Genomic DNA, 14,178 nt, shown 5'->3' on the forward strand with positions numbered 1-14,178 from the left:
AGTACCATGGAACTGTTAAAGTAAGCCCAGTAACCCTGTAAGGAGATAAGGTAGGTCCTGAAACCACCAGGGGGCTTCTCTGGTGGCTCAGTGGTAAAGAATCTAGCTGCCAATGCAGGAGACCCTGATTCCATCCCTGGGTCCAGAAGATCAGGAAGATCCCCTGGAGGAGGAAATGACTACCCACTCCAGTATTCTTGCCTGGGAAATCCCATGGATAGGGGAGCCTGGTGGCCTACAGTCCATGGGGTCAGCAAAGAGTCAGACACTAGTTAGGGACTCAACAACAACAACAAATACAAACAATAGCCATTTTAATGAAAACAACAAGAGTAATGAGCTGCTGTCCTCTTTGTTGGGGTTGCAGACAACTATTTTTTTTTTTTTTTTTTTTTTACAGTTTATTCAGGAATACCTGTTACTGCCTGAAGGAGGGCATGGCAACTTGCTCTCCTATTCTTGCCTGGAGAAGCCCATGGACAGAGGAGCCTGGCCGGCTGTAGTCCATGAGGTAGCAAAAGAGTCGGACAAGACTTAGCGACTAAATAACGACAAAGAGCACCACGACCGCTCTGCGGTTTGTCTTAGAAAAAGCATTCGAGATAAAGGGAGTTTTTAAGGGACTTTATTTTCTAAAAATCCATCCTACCTATATGATTTTTTCCCCCGCTAAATCTTCACTTCGTTAAAAACGATCAGAAACAAAGACGCTTATTTGGATCCAGTCTCGAGTCCTCCCAGCTCCTCTTTCAAAGCGTGGAGGTCCCCCAAGAGAAGTTCTGCGCTCGGCCTCTCGGGAGCAAGGGCCGCCCAGCAACGCTGGACGATGCCCGCCAACGTCTTCCTGGGGACCGAGTCGGTGAAGACGGGTGCCCGGAGAGCGGGCCGGAGGTGGTAGGCCACCACGGCATAGAGCACGTGCTGCCGCTCCCCCGAGAAGGGCGCCTCCCGCGTGCTCATCTGCCAAAGGGTGATGGCGAAGGAGTAGATGTCGGCCTTGGGTGTAACAGGCTCTCCTTTGAGGAGCTCCGGGGCTCGGTGAGTGTAGGTGCCGCCCAGGTGGTGAGGCGTCCACGGGCTCCGCAGGTCTTCCAGCCTCACGGAGCAGCCGAAGTCCCCGATCTTGCAGACATCCTGCTCACTGATGAGGATGTTGGCCGGTTTGAGGTCCAAGTGCACAATGCTTTGCCCGTGGAGGAACAGCAGGCCGCTGACCACGTCTAGGGAGTACTTTAGACACCTCTCCAAGCCCAGCTGCGCGCCAGAGTCCCCGGGGCAGCCGGTGGGGCCGTAGATGACCTGGTGCAAGGTGATGTTGCCCCCGAACTCCATGATGACGGTCCCCAGGCTGTCGAAACCCGGTGGCGGGCGCGTGCTGGCCGCCAGCACGCGCACGATGTTAACATGGCGCAGCCGGGCCGCGTTGAGCTCGGCCCAGAAGCTGCGCCTTGACGCCCGCGAGTTCTTGGAGCACCCGCTCACCTGCTTGACGGCTACTCGCACACCGTGGTAGGTGGCCTCGTACACTGAGCCGAAGCCCCCCGCGCCCAGCCTCCGTAGTAGACGCACCTGCTCCCAGTCGATGGAGCACCAGGCTAGCCGACGCCGGAGGCGCGGGGCCCGCGGCAAGATGCCCCCCAAGAGCTCGCAGGGGCTGCTGCAGGGCCGCGAGTCCCCCGACGACGGCGAGAGGTCGCCGGGCAGGTGAGGGCGCCGCGGGAGGGGCGAGGGCATCTCTTCTGCAGCGCAGGTGAGCCGGCCTGGAAGAGGGGATCCCGTCGGCCTGCAGGCATCACTGGCTGCTGCCCCTCCGCTCCGCCCCCGTGTTTGTCTCCTCTGCCTTCATCTTCCCCAAAGGAGCCACATCTGTGCGGTTCCTTAGCGAGGACTTTTATCAGCTGAGGAAACCATCTGAGCGCAGGCAGCACCGAAACCCCATTCAGATGAAGGTATTTCCCTTGGGCACTTACAGTGAATTCTTATAAAACAAGCCCTGGAAGAGGGTTCACCGGATAAACAGTTAACTTGCCCCAGGAATCACCCTCTTCCACAAGTTCTTTAATTATTATAAAGCAGGCTTCTCCCCTACCCGTCCACCCCCACTCCAAGTCTCATCCGCTGGGCGTCATCGGTCCTCAGATCACAATAGTGCAATGAAATTTTTTTCACACTTTGCAGGCTATAATGATTGTCAGTTTATTCTCCAGCTGCATTAAATCACTTCCAGCAGTTATTGGCAGAAAGAGTTGAAACATGAACAGCTGACAGTTGTTGAACCGATTACAGGGAAAATTAGGTGCAACGTTCACGGAGGGATGAAAAATGGTAAGCTGAAAGTGATCGATCCAAGCAGAATTGCTGATACAGGTCACAGCATAAACACTCTGAGTTCATAAAGGAAAAGAAAATTCTCTGACACCCCATTCAGCTGATAGAGCAAATTAGCAAGACTTCTTAGCAACATATGGCATCCTTAGCAGTCTTTGGGGTCCATGGCTGTCTGGTGCACCCAGTACGCTCACTTGCAGAAGAGATTTTAGACTTCACAGCAAATAAGTTACAGAAGTTTTGAAGCAGAGTTAGAGGAGGAAAAAGAATGAAAATGATTCAGAGCTACAAGCAGAGCGTCAAATAATAACAAATACGAGAGATCTTAGGAGAGGAAAAATCTGAAGAAATAAAAAGAGTCACAGTCATATACTGTTCCTCCATATACTGTGGAAAATCAGATGTTGAGATTAAATCCAGGATCTTGCTGTTCAGCCGTGAGTTCTTCTGTTCTAATTTTTATTTTAAAAAAAGACAGTTTTCATTTCATACCTTTGGGGAAAAAACCAACAATAACACCCTGTTCATGAAAAAACACAGGAAGATGTTAGGATCTATGTTTTGAAAAGTCAAATGGTAAAGCTCTATCTTGACTTTATTTTTGCACTTAGAGCATATAGGTGATGTGTAAACACATTTTTCTGAAGATAGGTCTATGCTTCTGAAGTATATTTGTTCCAAGAAGATATGTTAATAAACAGTCCATTTACATAAGCTATTGGAAGTCTTCTGAACCCTAGAATAAGATTTCTATTCTATATTACCTCTGTGACTTACCATGTGATATCATGTATAATATTTAACCTGTTTGAGCCTCAGTCTTTTTATTTAAGAAATCAGGATAATCATTAAAATAAACTTCTAAAATTTGGAACAAAATTTGGGGAGCCCTATCTGAAGTAATGGAGCTTCCCTGGTGGCTCAGACAATAAAGAATCTAACTACAATGCCAGAGACCTGGATTTGATCCCTGGGTAGGGAAGATCCCCTGGAGAAGGGAATGGCAACCCACTCCAGTATTCTTGCCTGGAGAATATATGGTCAGAGGAGCCTGGTGGGCTACAGTCTATGGGGTCACAAAGAGAAACGACTGAGCAACTAACAGTATCTGGAGTAATAACAACAGAAATCTAAAAAATGTAAACTATTAAATATTATAGTAAAAATGCAGATATGTCAAACCTGAAATATAAAACAGATAACAGTGAATAGAGTAAACTAAGAAAGTACAATTATATTCTGTAATAAGTCTATATTGCAGAATCTATTTCATTGCTGTCACATCATTGGAATTACACTCTAGGGCTCTGAAACTGTTATACGATATCAGAAATGCTGTGAAGATTGGCCAAGTGAGAGCAGTACAGTGCCTTAACTTGAGCATTACACATAATGCAAAATGATGTGACTTTCTATGATGTAATCTTTATTATTTTAAAGATAATAAATAGCATAAACTACTTATTCTTCACAATTTGACTTTATTATTTACATAAAATATAAGGTAATAATGAAAATATGGTACTCTACCCATTCACAAACCCTAAGTTCATTAGATCCATCATCTGCTGATCTGCCTAAGAATATTTATCTGGGTATTCAGTCTCTCAGGCCAGATGGCCTGGGTTTCTTGCCCCTAAGTTTCCTCATCTGCAAGGTGAAGAACATATGCCTATCTCAGGATCATATACCTATCTCTTATGTGAAGATTAAGAGAGTTCCAATTACCTAGATCAGGGCCTGCTAATTATTATTTATGAAACTCATAAAAATGTATTATGGGATTACACCAATAAGATCTATTACACAGTATTGGTTTGGGGGTTTTTGTGTTTGTTTTTTTTAAAAAAATAATACCATAGTGTGGCTTTGATTTTTTTTTTTTTAGTATTTATTTACTTGGGTGCTCATGATCCTTTGTTGTGGCACACAGACTCTCTACTTGCCCCACGTGGGCTTACTTGCCCCACGTGGGCTTAGTTGCCCCACAGCATGTGGGATCTTAGTTTCCAAACTAGCGATTGAACCCCTGCCCTCCCAATCCTCCAATCTGGAGGAGGACCCCAGTTGTTAGAAGGTCTTTAGGGCTTGTTGAGATGGGGAAGCTGGGGTACAGTCTCAATGGGCCATGTTCAGGCAGGAAATGGAGAAAGAACCTTCTGGAGGGCTTCCTCTCAATATTTCCCTCCCTGTGTTTACTGAGGTTTGGGCCACTTTCTCAGTAGCTTATATCAGAGCTTTCTCTCCCTTTTCCTAGCATCAAGATCTTTTCCAATGAGTCAGCTCTTCGCATCAGGTGGCCAAAGTATTGGATCTTCAGCTTCAGTATCAGTCCTTGCAATGAATATTCAGGATTGATTTCCCTTAGGATTGACTGGTTTGATCTCCTTGCAGTCCAAAGAACTCTCAAGAGTCTTCTCCAGCACCACGATTCGAAAATATCAATGGATATATGGACTTTTTTCAGTACATACGTTCTACAATACTACACAAGTCACAGTTGGTTGAATCTGAGGATGTGAAACCTCAGTTATGGAGGGACAACTGTAAAGTTGTATATGGAGTTCGAACTGCTTGGGGGTCAGTGTCCCTGACCCTATGTCGTCCAAGGGTTAAATGTCTATGCTGTCTTATTCACAGAAATGCTTGATTTCGGGCTTTTGTATGTCTCAGATCACTATTGTGTAAGTTTAAAAAATTATTTATGTGTCTGTTTTTTATTTTTGGCTGCACTGGGTCTTAGTTGCTATGAGCAGGCTTTCTCTAGTTGCTGTGCATGGGCTCATTGTGGTGGCCTCTCATTTCAGTGCACAGGCTCCACGGCAGACAGGCTTCAGTAGTTGCGGCACCAGGCTAGTGGAGTAGTTGCTCCACAGTGGAACCTTCCCAAACCAGGGATTGAACCCATGTTCCCTGCATTGGCAGGTGGGTTCTCACTACTGTACCACCAGGGGAGTACAGTATTATATAAACTGTGTCAGTGGACCAATCGACTGGAGGCTGATTTGGGATTTCTATGTCCCAATTAACATCGCCACATTTCAAAGACCATTAATTTACAGATTACCAGAAAAGAATAGCATGGTCTCTTGCACTATTGAGTGTAATCCCATATGACCTCGCTCTCGCCTGCAGATGATAATGTCCAATTATATGACCAGATGTTACCAATAACCGGCCTTGGTATTGGTCCCCACATTCAGCCCAACCCAAGGAAGGAGGTAGCCACATAGTAATTTGCCCCAGATGACCCCACAGGAGATAGCAGGCATTCTGTAACTTGTGTCATTTTCCACCAAAAGGAATGGTGTTGAGTTGACACATTAGGAAGCTTGTTCGTCCAGATGAAGTGGAATTGTGGCTCCAACTTTGAACAACACAGCTAATGTCAGAAGAAGCAGGGTCCAGGAAGCATGGTAGAAGATATGAAATTACTATAAATCTTCATTTTGAATGGCTTTAGGTTTGAGGTAGCCCTCTGTTCAATTCTATGTTTCCAGGACTTTTAACTTATACTTTCCTATTATTTGGTTTGTTTCTTGCATAATTAACCTACACTCTGTTTTCCATGTATGTACAGCCCCATGGTGGCGCTCGTGGTAAAGAATCCGCCTGCCAATGCAGGCGATGAGGATTCAGTCCTGGGGTTGGGGACTATCCCCTGGAGAAGGAAATGGCAACCCATTCCAGTATTCTTGCCTGGGGAATTCCATGGACAGAGGAGCCTGGCGGGCTCCAGTCCATGGGGTCACAAAAGAGTCGGACACACCTGAGCACAGACGAGCACGTCAATACATTATCACTGTGATGGCTCGTTACAATACTTGCATCTACTGTAGGACATAAGCTTAAATTCCATGGCACCATGTTTGACGTAAACTAGGAAATGAATACATCAGATTATCATTGCTTTCAGTGGTGTTCAGGGAGAGAAGTCTGCATTGGCTGGATTCATAAAAGCTTATAAAAATTAGGGGGATTTAGGATAATCTTTCAATACAGAAACAAAATGAGGCATAGCATTGACACAGCAGGAACAGCCTCATTCAATTTACTATAATCCACGGTTAACCACTGTATTAGTTAGGCTTCTTAGGTTCCCCCAAAGTAGTGGAAACCAACTTAGGCAAGGAGAAGTTTATTGGAGAGATTTTGCAGGATCACAGACTTGGGAACCTGAAGAAATACACTCAGAAGTGGGCAAGACCTGAGCATGCATGCATGCTAAGTCACTTCAGTCATGTCCAACTCTTTGCAACCCCATGGACTGCAACCCACCAGGCTCTTCTGTCCAGGGAATTTCCCAGGCAAGAATTCTGGAGTGGGATGCCATTTATTCCTCCAGGGGATCTCCCTGAGCCAGGGATCAAACCCATGTCACTTCTGTCTCTTGCATTGGCAGGTGGATTCTTTACCACTAGCGCCACCTGGGAAGAACTGAGACCAGAGAACAGGAACCACTGAATCAATCTGGACAGAAAAGTATGGCCAGGTTGACAGTTGTTGGACTGAGGGTCCCACGGTCATTATTTTCATCTCAGATGGAGTGACTTGCAGGTCTATTTCATCCACCGTTCTCCCTTCCTGGTGGCACAGCGTGGGGTAAGACAGTACGTGAAGCTTTGGTTCCCCTTGTGGAAAGCGGGCACCTGGATATACTATCTTAACCAGACCACAAAACATTGTAGGGAGAAGTAATTTCTGAAAAGAAAACCAAGGCATTGTTAGGAAGTGCTGGATATTATGCAGCCAGAGAGAGACTGTTGTCCTCTACACTCACCAGGGGACTGGCCTCTGGCAAAGCCAGGGCAGTAAGGGGGACTTGGAGTGTAAACTTCCCTAGTGTGTCTACATCCTGAGTCCAGCTGTGATGATGTCCTGTCTCCCGCACCCTCATGCTGTTTCATGTTTATTGTTAGGGCTGTGGGCTTGTGCATGTGTGTCCAGTTATGTCCAACTCTTTGTGGCCCCATGAACTGTAGCCCGCCAGGCTCCTCTGTCTATGGGATTTCCCAGGCAAGGATACTGGAGTGGGTTGCCATTTCCTCCTCCAGGGGATCTTCCTGACCCAGGGATCGAACCCATGTCTCCTGCATTGGCAGGTGGATTCTTTACCACTGAGCCACCGAGGAAGACTTTGGGTTGTGGGAGAGGATTCTGAAGACCCTGCTCTGCCTGTCCTGAAAACAGTCCTTCCCAACTGTGCTCTGCACTCATTCAGACGTTCCCAGGGTACTTTCCTTCTTCTTCAGAACTGTGATGACTCGATTCTTGTGGCCTTCTTGGGAAGGGGAAAACCATCACAGGGTAATCACCAGGCATGTCTGAGACACTTGGAGTGTTAGCACAGTTTAATTATTTTGGACACTAACTTCTCCGTAAGTTCCCGTGGTTAAGGGGATATTTTTATTGATTAGGGTCTCCAGGTCTATCTAATCATCATGTTTTCCTTCTCTTGGCCATAATGATTGATTCAATAAGCCTCAGTTTAGGGAATTTTCTAGGTCAGTGAAGAACCAGCACCTTTAGGAGACTGCTTACCTGAGAGAGAAGTGAATACAGAATAAAGCACAGCAAAGATCTGGTAAAAGAGAGATGGGGAGCTGTTAACAATGTGTGGGGACTTCCCTGCTGGTCCAGTGGCTAAGACTTCGAGCTCTCACTGTAGGGGGCCCGGTTCAATCCCTGGTCAGGGAACTAGATCCCACATGCTCCAACTAAAGATCCCATCCAAGTGTAGCCAAATAAATACAATAAACTTTTTTTTTTTTTTTTAAAAAAGACCCCAGTGTTTGGACTCTTAGGACTAATTTTGCATGAAGTAAGAACTTCTCATGAACTTTGACTTCCCTGGTGGCTCAGACGACAAAGAATCTGCCCACAGTACAGGAGAGCCAGGTTCAATCCCTGGGTCAGGAATATCCCCTGGAGAAGGAAATGGCAACCCACTCCCGTACTCTTGCCTGGGAAATCCCATGGACAGAGGAGCCTGGTGGGCTACAGTCCATGGGGTTGCAAAGGATTCGAACACAACTGAGCATGCATGCCTGCATTCACAGTGGCTGCTGGTGACTCGATGGGAGGTAGTGGGGAAAACAGGAAATGTGAAACTCGGTGGTTACAGAGGGTGTTCTTAAGAGCCCAGCATTCATTTTGTAAGAAGCATCCCAGCATCCCTCATGATGGAGATTGGAAGTATTGGGTCTCATGGTGCTGGATTATGTACTTACATTGGAATTTCCCGAAGGGATCATGCAGACCACTGAGGAGCTGATGCCACAATTGCTCACCCTGTGGAAGAGGCATCCCAACAGTACTGGCACCCAGTGGAACAATTCTCAACCCTTGAAGATTGGTGACCTGGTAGTGGGGCCAGTGGACAGTGCTAGAGGTCTGGCTGTCCAGCAAATCCAGACAGCCAGTTCTGGAAGCAAATGCCCATGGGGCCTTAGAGGCTGAGCAGGAGTCCAGACCCAGGACTCTGACTTCAGAAAATCTCTGGTTCTGAGTAATGGAAGGAGACTGTAAAGGAAACGCTTTTCTTTATTTGTTGGCTGCACTGGGTCTCCCTTGCTGCATGCGGGGTTTCTCTAGTTGTGGTGAGCAGGTGCTACATTCTAGTTGCAGTGTGTGAGCTTCTCATCGTGGTGGCTTCTCTTGTTGCTGAGCACAGGCTCTAGGGCTTGCAGTCTTCACTAGCTGCAGCATGTGGGCTCAGTAGCTGTGGCTCCCAGCCTCTAGAGCATAGGCTCAGTAGTTGTAGAATGAGCTTAGTTGCTTCACAGCATGTGGGATCTTCCCAGAGCCTGACTCTGGCAATGAGGAATTCATGATCTGAGCCACAGTCAGCTCCCAGTCTTGTTTTCACTGACTGTATAGAGCTTCTCCATCTTTGGCTGTAAAGAATATAATCAATCTAATTTCAGTGTTGACCATCTGGTGATGTCCACGTGTAGAGTTGTCTCTTGTGTTGTTGGAAAAGTGTGTTTGCTATGACCAGTGTGTTCTCTTGGCAAAAGTCTGTTAGCCTTTGCCCTGCTTCATTCTGTACTCCAAGGCCAAATCTGCCTGTTATTCCAGGTATCTCTTGATTTCCTACCTTTGCATGCCAATCCCCTATGATGAATAGGACATAACTTTTTGGTTTTAGTTCTAGAAGATCTTGTAGGTCTTCATAGAACCGTTCACCTTCAGCTTCTTCAGTATTAGTAGTTGGGGCATAGACTTGGAATACTGTGATACTGAATGATTTGCCTTGGAAATGAACAGAGATCATTCTGTTTTTGAGACTGCACCCAAGTACTGCATTTCAGACTCTTTTGTTGACTATGAGGGCTACTCTATTTCTTCTAAGGGATTCTTGCCCACAGTAGTAGATATGATGGTCATCTGAATTAAAATCACCCATTCAAGTCCATTTTATTTCACTGATTCCTAAAATGTTGATGTTCACTCTTGCCATCTCCTGTTTGACCACTTGCAATTTACCTTGATTCATGGACCTAACGTCCCAGGTTCCTATGCAATATTGTTCTTTACAGCATTGGACTTCCATCACCAGTCATATCCACGTTCTTTCTGGAGTTATTTCTCCACTCTTCTCCAGTAGCATATTGGGCACCTACCAAGGAATGACTTTGCCAACAAAAGTCTGTCTAGTCAAGGCTATGGTTTTTCCAGTGGTCATTTATGGATGTGAGAGTTGGACTGTGAAGAAAGTTGAGTGCCAAAGAATTGATGCTTTTGAACTGTGGTGTTGGAGAAGACTCTTGAGAGTCCCTTGGACTGCAAGGAGATCCAGCCAGTCCATTCTGAAGGAGATCAGTCCTGGGTGTTCTTTGGAAGGAATGATGCTAAAGCTGAAACTCCAGTACTTTGGACACCTCATGTGAAGAGTTGACTCATTGGAAAAGACTCTGATGCTGGGAGGGATTGGGGGCAGGAGGAGAAGGGGACGACAGAGGATGAGATGGCTGGATGGCATCACCGACTAGATGGACGCGAGTCTGAGTGAAATCTGGGATTTGGTGATGGACAGGGAGGCCTGGCATGCTGCGATTCATGGGGTTGCAAAGAGTCGGACACGACTGAGCAACTGAATTGACTGACCAACCTGGGGAGTTCATCTTTCAGTGTCCTATCTTTTGCCTTTTCATACTGTTCATGGGGTTCTCAAGGCAAGAATACTGAAATGGTTTGCCATTCCCTTCTCCAGTGGACCATGTTTTGTTGAACTCTCCACCATATCCCATCCATCTTGGGTGGCCCTACATGGATGGCATGGCTCATAGTTTCTTTGAGTTAGACAAGGCTGTGGTCTATGTGATCAGTTTGATTAGTTTTCTGTGATTGTGGTTTTCATTCTGTCTGCCATCTGACAGGTAAGGATAAGAGGCTTATGGAAGCTTCCTAATGGGAGAGATTGACTGTGGGGGAAACTGGGTCTTGTTCTCATCTGACTAGTTCAATATAAATACTCTTTTCAATAGCCCTTTATCCCTGGATCCAAAAACAATTCAGTCAACTTCAAAATTTGGTCTTTTAAGTTATAATTTTAAAAAATAACACATTTTTTAAAACATTAAGTGAATGCAAATGAACCTTTAAATATCAATATATAAATCCATTTATCAAGTCTCCAGCACACAGAGAGAAGTACTCAGTGGTCAAAAGTTCCTCTATGATCAACGCAAAGAAATACAGGGAAACAATAGAATGGGAAAGATTGGAGATCTCTTCAAGAAAATTAGAGATACCAAGGGAAAAATTCATGCAAATATGGGTACAATAAAGGACAGAAATGGTATGGACCTAACAGAAGCAGAAGATATTAAGAAGAGGTGGCAAGAATACACAGAAAATCTATACAGAAAAAATCTTCATGACCCAGATAACCACGATAGTGTGATCACTCACTTAGAGCCAGACATCCTGGAATGTGAAGTCAAGTGGGCCTTAGGAAGCATCATTACGAACAAAGCTAGTGGAGGTGATGGAATTCCAGCTGACCTATTTCAAATCCTAATAGATGATGCTGTGATAGTGCTGCACTCAATATGCCAGCAAATTTCGAAAACTCAGTAGTGGCCATAGGACTGAAAAAGGTCAGTTTTCATTCCAATCCCAAAGAAGGGCAATGCCAAAAAATGTTCAAACTACCGCACAACTGCACTCATTTCACACCCTAGCAAAGTAATGCTCAAAATTCCCCAAGCCAGGCTTCAACAGTGCATGAACTTCCAGATGAGGAACCAGAGATCAAATTGCCAACATCTGCTGGATCATGGAAAAAGCAAGAGAGTTCCAAAAAAACATCTACTTCTGCTTTACTGACTATGCCAAAGTCTTTGACTGTGTGGATCACAATAACCTGTGGAAAATCCTGAAAGAGATATGAATACTAGACCACTTTACCTGCCTCCTGAGAAATCTGTATGCAGGTCAAGAAGCAAGAGTTAGAACTGGACATAGAACAGACTGGTTCCAAATTGGGAAAGAAGTACGTCAAGGCTGTGTATTGTCACCCTGCTTATTTAACTTATATGCAGAAGACATCCTGTGAAATGCCAGGCTGGATGAAGCACAAACTGGAATCAAGATTTCTGGGAGAAATATCAATAACCTCAGATATACAGATGACTCCACCCTCATGGCAGAAAGTGATGAAGAACTAAACAACCTCTTGATGAAAGTGAGAGACGAGAGTGAAAAACCTGGCTTAAAAACCAACATTCAGAAAACTAAGATCATGGCATCTGGTCCCATCATTTCATGGCAAATAGATGGGGAAACAATGGAAACAGTGACAAACTTTATTTTCTTGGGCTCCAAAATCACTGCAGATGGTGACTGCAGCCATTAAATTAAAAGATGCTTGCTCCTTGGAAGAAAAGCTATGACCAATCTAGACAGCATATTAAAAAGCAGAGACATTACTTTGCCAACAAAGACAATACTTTGCCTACTAGTCAAAACTATAGCTTTTCCAGGAGTCATGTATGGATGTGACAGTTGGACTGTAAAGAAAACTCAGTGCTGAAGAATTGATACTTTTGAACTGTGGTGTTGGAGAAGACTCTTGAGAGTCCCTTGGACTGCAAGGAGATCCAACCAGTCATTCCTAAAGGAAATCAGTCCTGAATATTCATTGGAAGGACTGATGCTGAAGCTGAACCTCCAATACCTTGGCCACCTGTTGCGAAGAGCTGACTAATTGGAAAAGACTCTGACGCTGGGGAAGATTGAAGGCAGGAGGAGAAGGGGATGACAGAGCATGAGACGGTTGGATGGCATCACTGACTCGATGGACATGAGTTTGAGCAAGCTCCAGGAGTTGGTGATGGACAGGGAAGCCTGGTGTGCTGCAGTCCATGGGGTCACAAAGAGTCCGACATGACTGAGCAACTGAACTGACTAAGGAAAGATGATTAAGTCTAGGACTCAAGAGATCTCATTGAGAGTGATCAGTTGATGCTAGGAAGTGTTAAACTTAGAGACTTTATCCATCCCCCTCGACTTGCATGGTGGTGATGAGGAAGGATCAGAAAGTGACAAGTGAATAGGAGCCTAGTTAGTTAGTTAGTTCAGTCACTCAGTCATGTCCGACTCTTTGCAACCCTATGAACCGCAGCACACCAGGCCTCCCTGTCCATCACTAATTCCCGGAGTTCGCCCAAACCCATATCCATTGAGTCGATGATGCCATCCAACCATCTCATCCTCTGTCGTCCCTTTCTCCTCCTGCCCTCAATCTTTCCCAGCATCAGGGTCTTTTCAAATGAGTCAGCTCTTTGCATCAGGTGGCCAAGGTATTGGAGCTTCAGCTTCAACATCAGTCCCTCCAATGAACACCCAGGACTGATCTCCTTTAGGATGGACTGGTTGGATCTCCTTGCAGTCCAAGGGACTCTCAAGAGTCTTCTCCAACACCACAGTTCAAAACCATCAATTCTTCAGCACTGAGTTTTCTTTACAGTCCAACTTTCACATCCATACATGACTACTGGAAAAACCATAGCCTTGACTAGATGGACCTTAGTCGGCAAAGTAATGTCTCTGCTTTTTAATATGCTGTCTAGGTTGGCCATAACTTTCCTTCCAAGGAGTACAGTAGGTGAATCCACTGTACCTTGTTGCTAGTCCTCAGTATTGGACTTGATAACTAGGCAGTAACTAACATGTAAGGCTGAGGAGGGCAAAGCCACGACTGCCTTCAGTGTCCTCTGTGGTTTAGAAACATTTTTTTTTTTTAAGAAAAAAAGTTTATTTCTCATTTAGGGAAAGTCCAGGAGGCTCTCAAAGGTAGCTTTCCTCCTTCCAGGATGTTTCAATATTATGGCATTAAAAAAGCTGAAGTATAGTTGATGTATAATATTATAATCATTTCAAGCAGACAGCAGTGTGATGCAGCATTTTTACTGCACATACTCCATTAAAAGTTATTAAGGGACAATGACTATAATTCCCTGTGCTGTACAGTGCATCCTTATTTCTTATCTATTTTATATATAATAGTTTATATGTCTTAATCCTATGCCCTTAAAGTGCCCCTCTCTGCTTCCTTCTCTCCTTTGGTAACCACTGGTTTTTTTCTGTATCTGTGAGTCTATTTCTATTTTGCATATATATTTGTTTTCTTTTTTAGCTCCCATAAATAAGTGATATCACAGTTTTTTCTTTGTCTGTAATCTCTAAGCTTAATATTCTCTAGGTCCATCCATGTTGTTACCAATGCAGAATTTCACTGTTCCTTTTTTTAATGCTAAGTAATATATAATATATATATATATATTATATGGCTGAGTAATACTAGATACATAGGCATATATGAACAAGTTTATATTAATAGTA

General features: G+C 44.8%; 1 protein-coding gene across 1 annotated transcript; it reads right to left on the minus strand.

Annotated features, from left to right (window-relative positions):
- Window positions 1-609: 609 nt before the first annotated feature.
- On the minus strand, window positions 610-1,801 carry MOS (MOS proto-oncogene, serine/threonine kinase). Its single transcript, XM_012184280.5, has one exon. It carries the CDS (start codon window positions 1,732-1,734, stop codon window positions 712-714), a length of 1,023 nt encoding a protein of 340 aa, XP_012039670.3. The 5' UTR covers window positions 1,735-1,801; the 3' UTR covers window positions 610-711.
- Window positions 1,802-14,178: the final 12,377 nt, after the last annotated feature.

The sequence above is a fragment of the Ovis aries genome, chromosome 9 (genome assembly GCF_016772045.2).
Source record: "Ovis aries strain OAR_USU_Benz2616 breed Rambouillet chromosome 9, ARS-UI_Ramb_v3.0, whole genome shotgun sequence".
Classification (NCBI taxonomy): domain Eukaryota; kingdom Metazoa; phylum Chordata; class Mammalia; order Artiodactyla; family Bovidae; genus Ovis; species Ovis aries.

Excerpts from the sequence above, each read along its gene's own strand:
- MOS (XM_012184280.5), bottom strand. The coding sequence starts at position 1,734 with ATGCCCTCGCCCCTCCCGCGGCGCCCTCACCTGCCCGGCGACCTCTCG.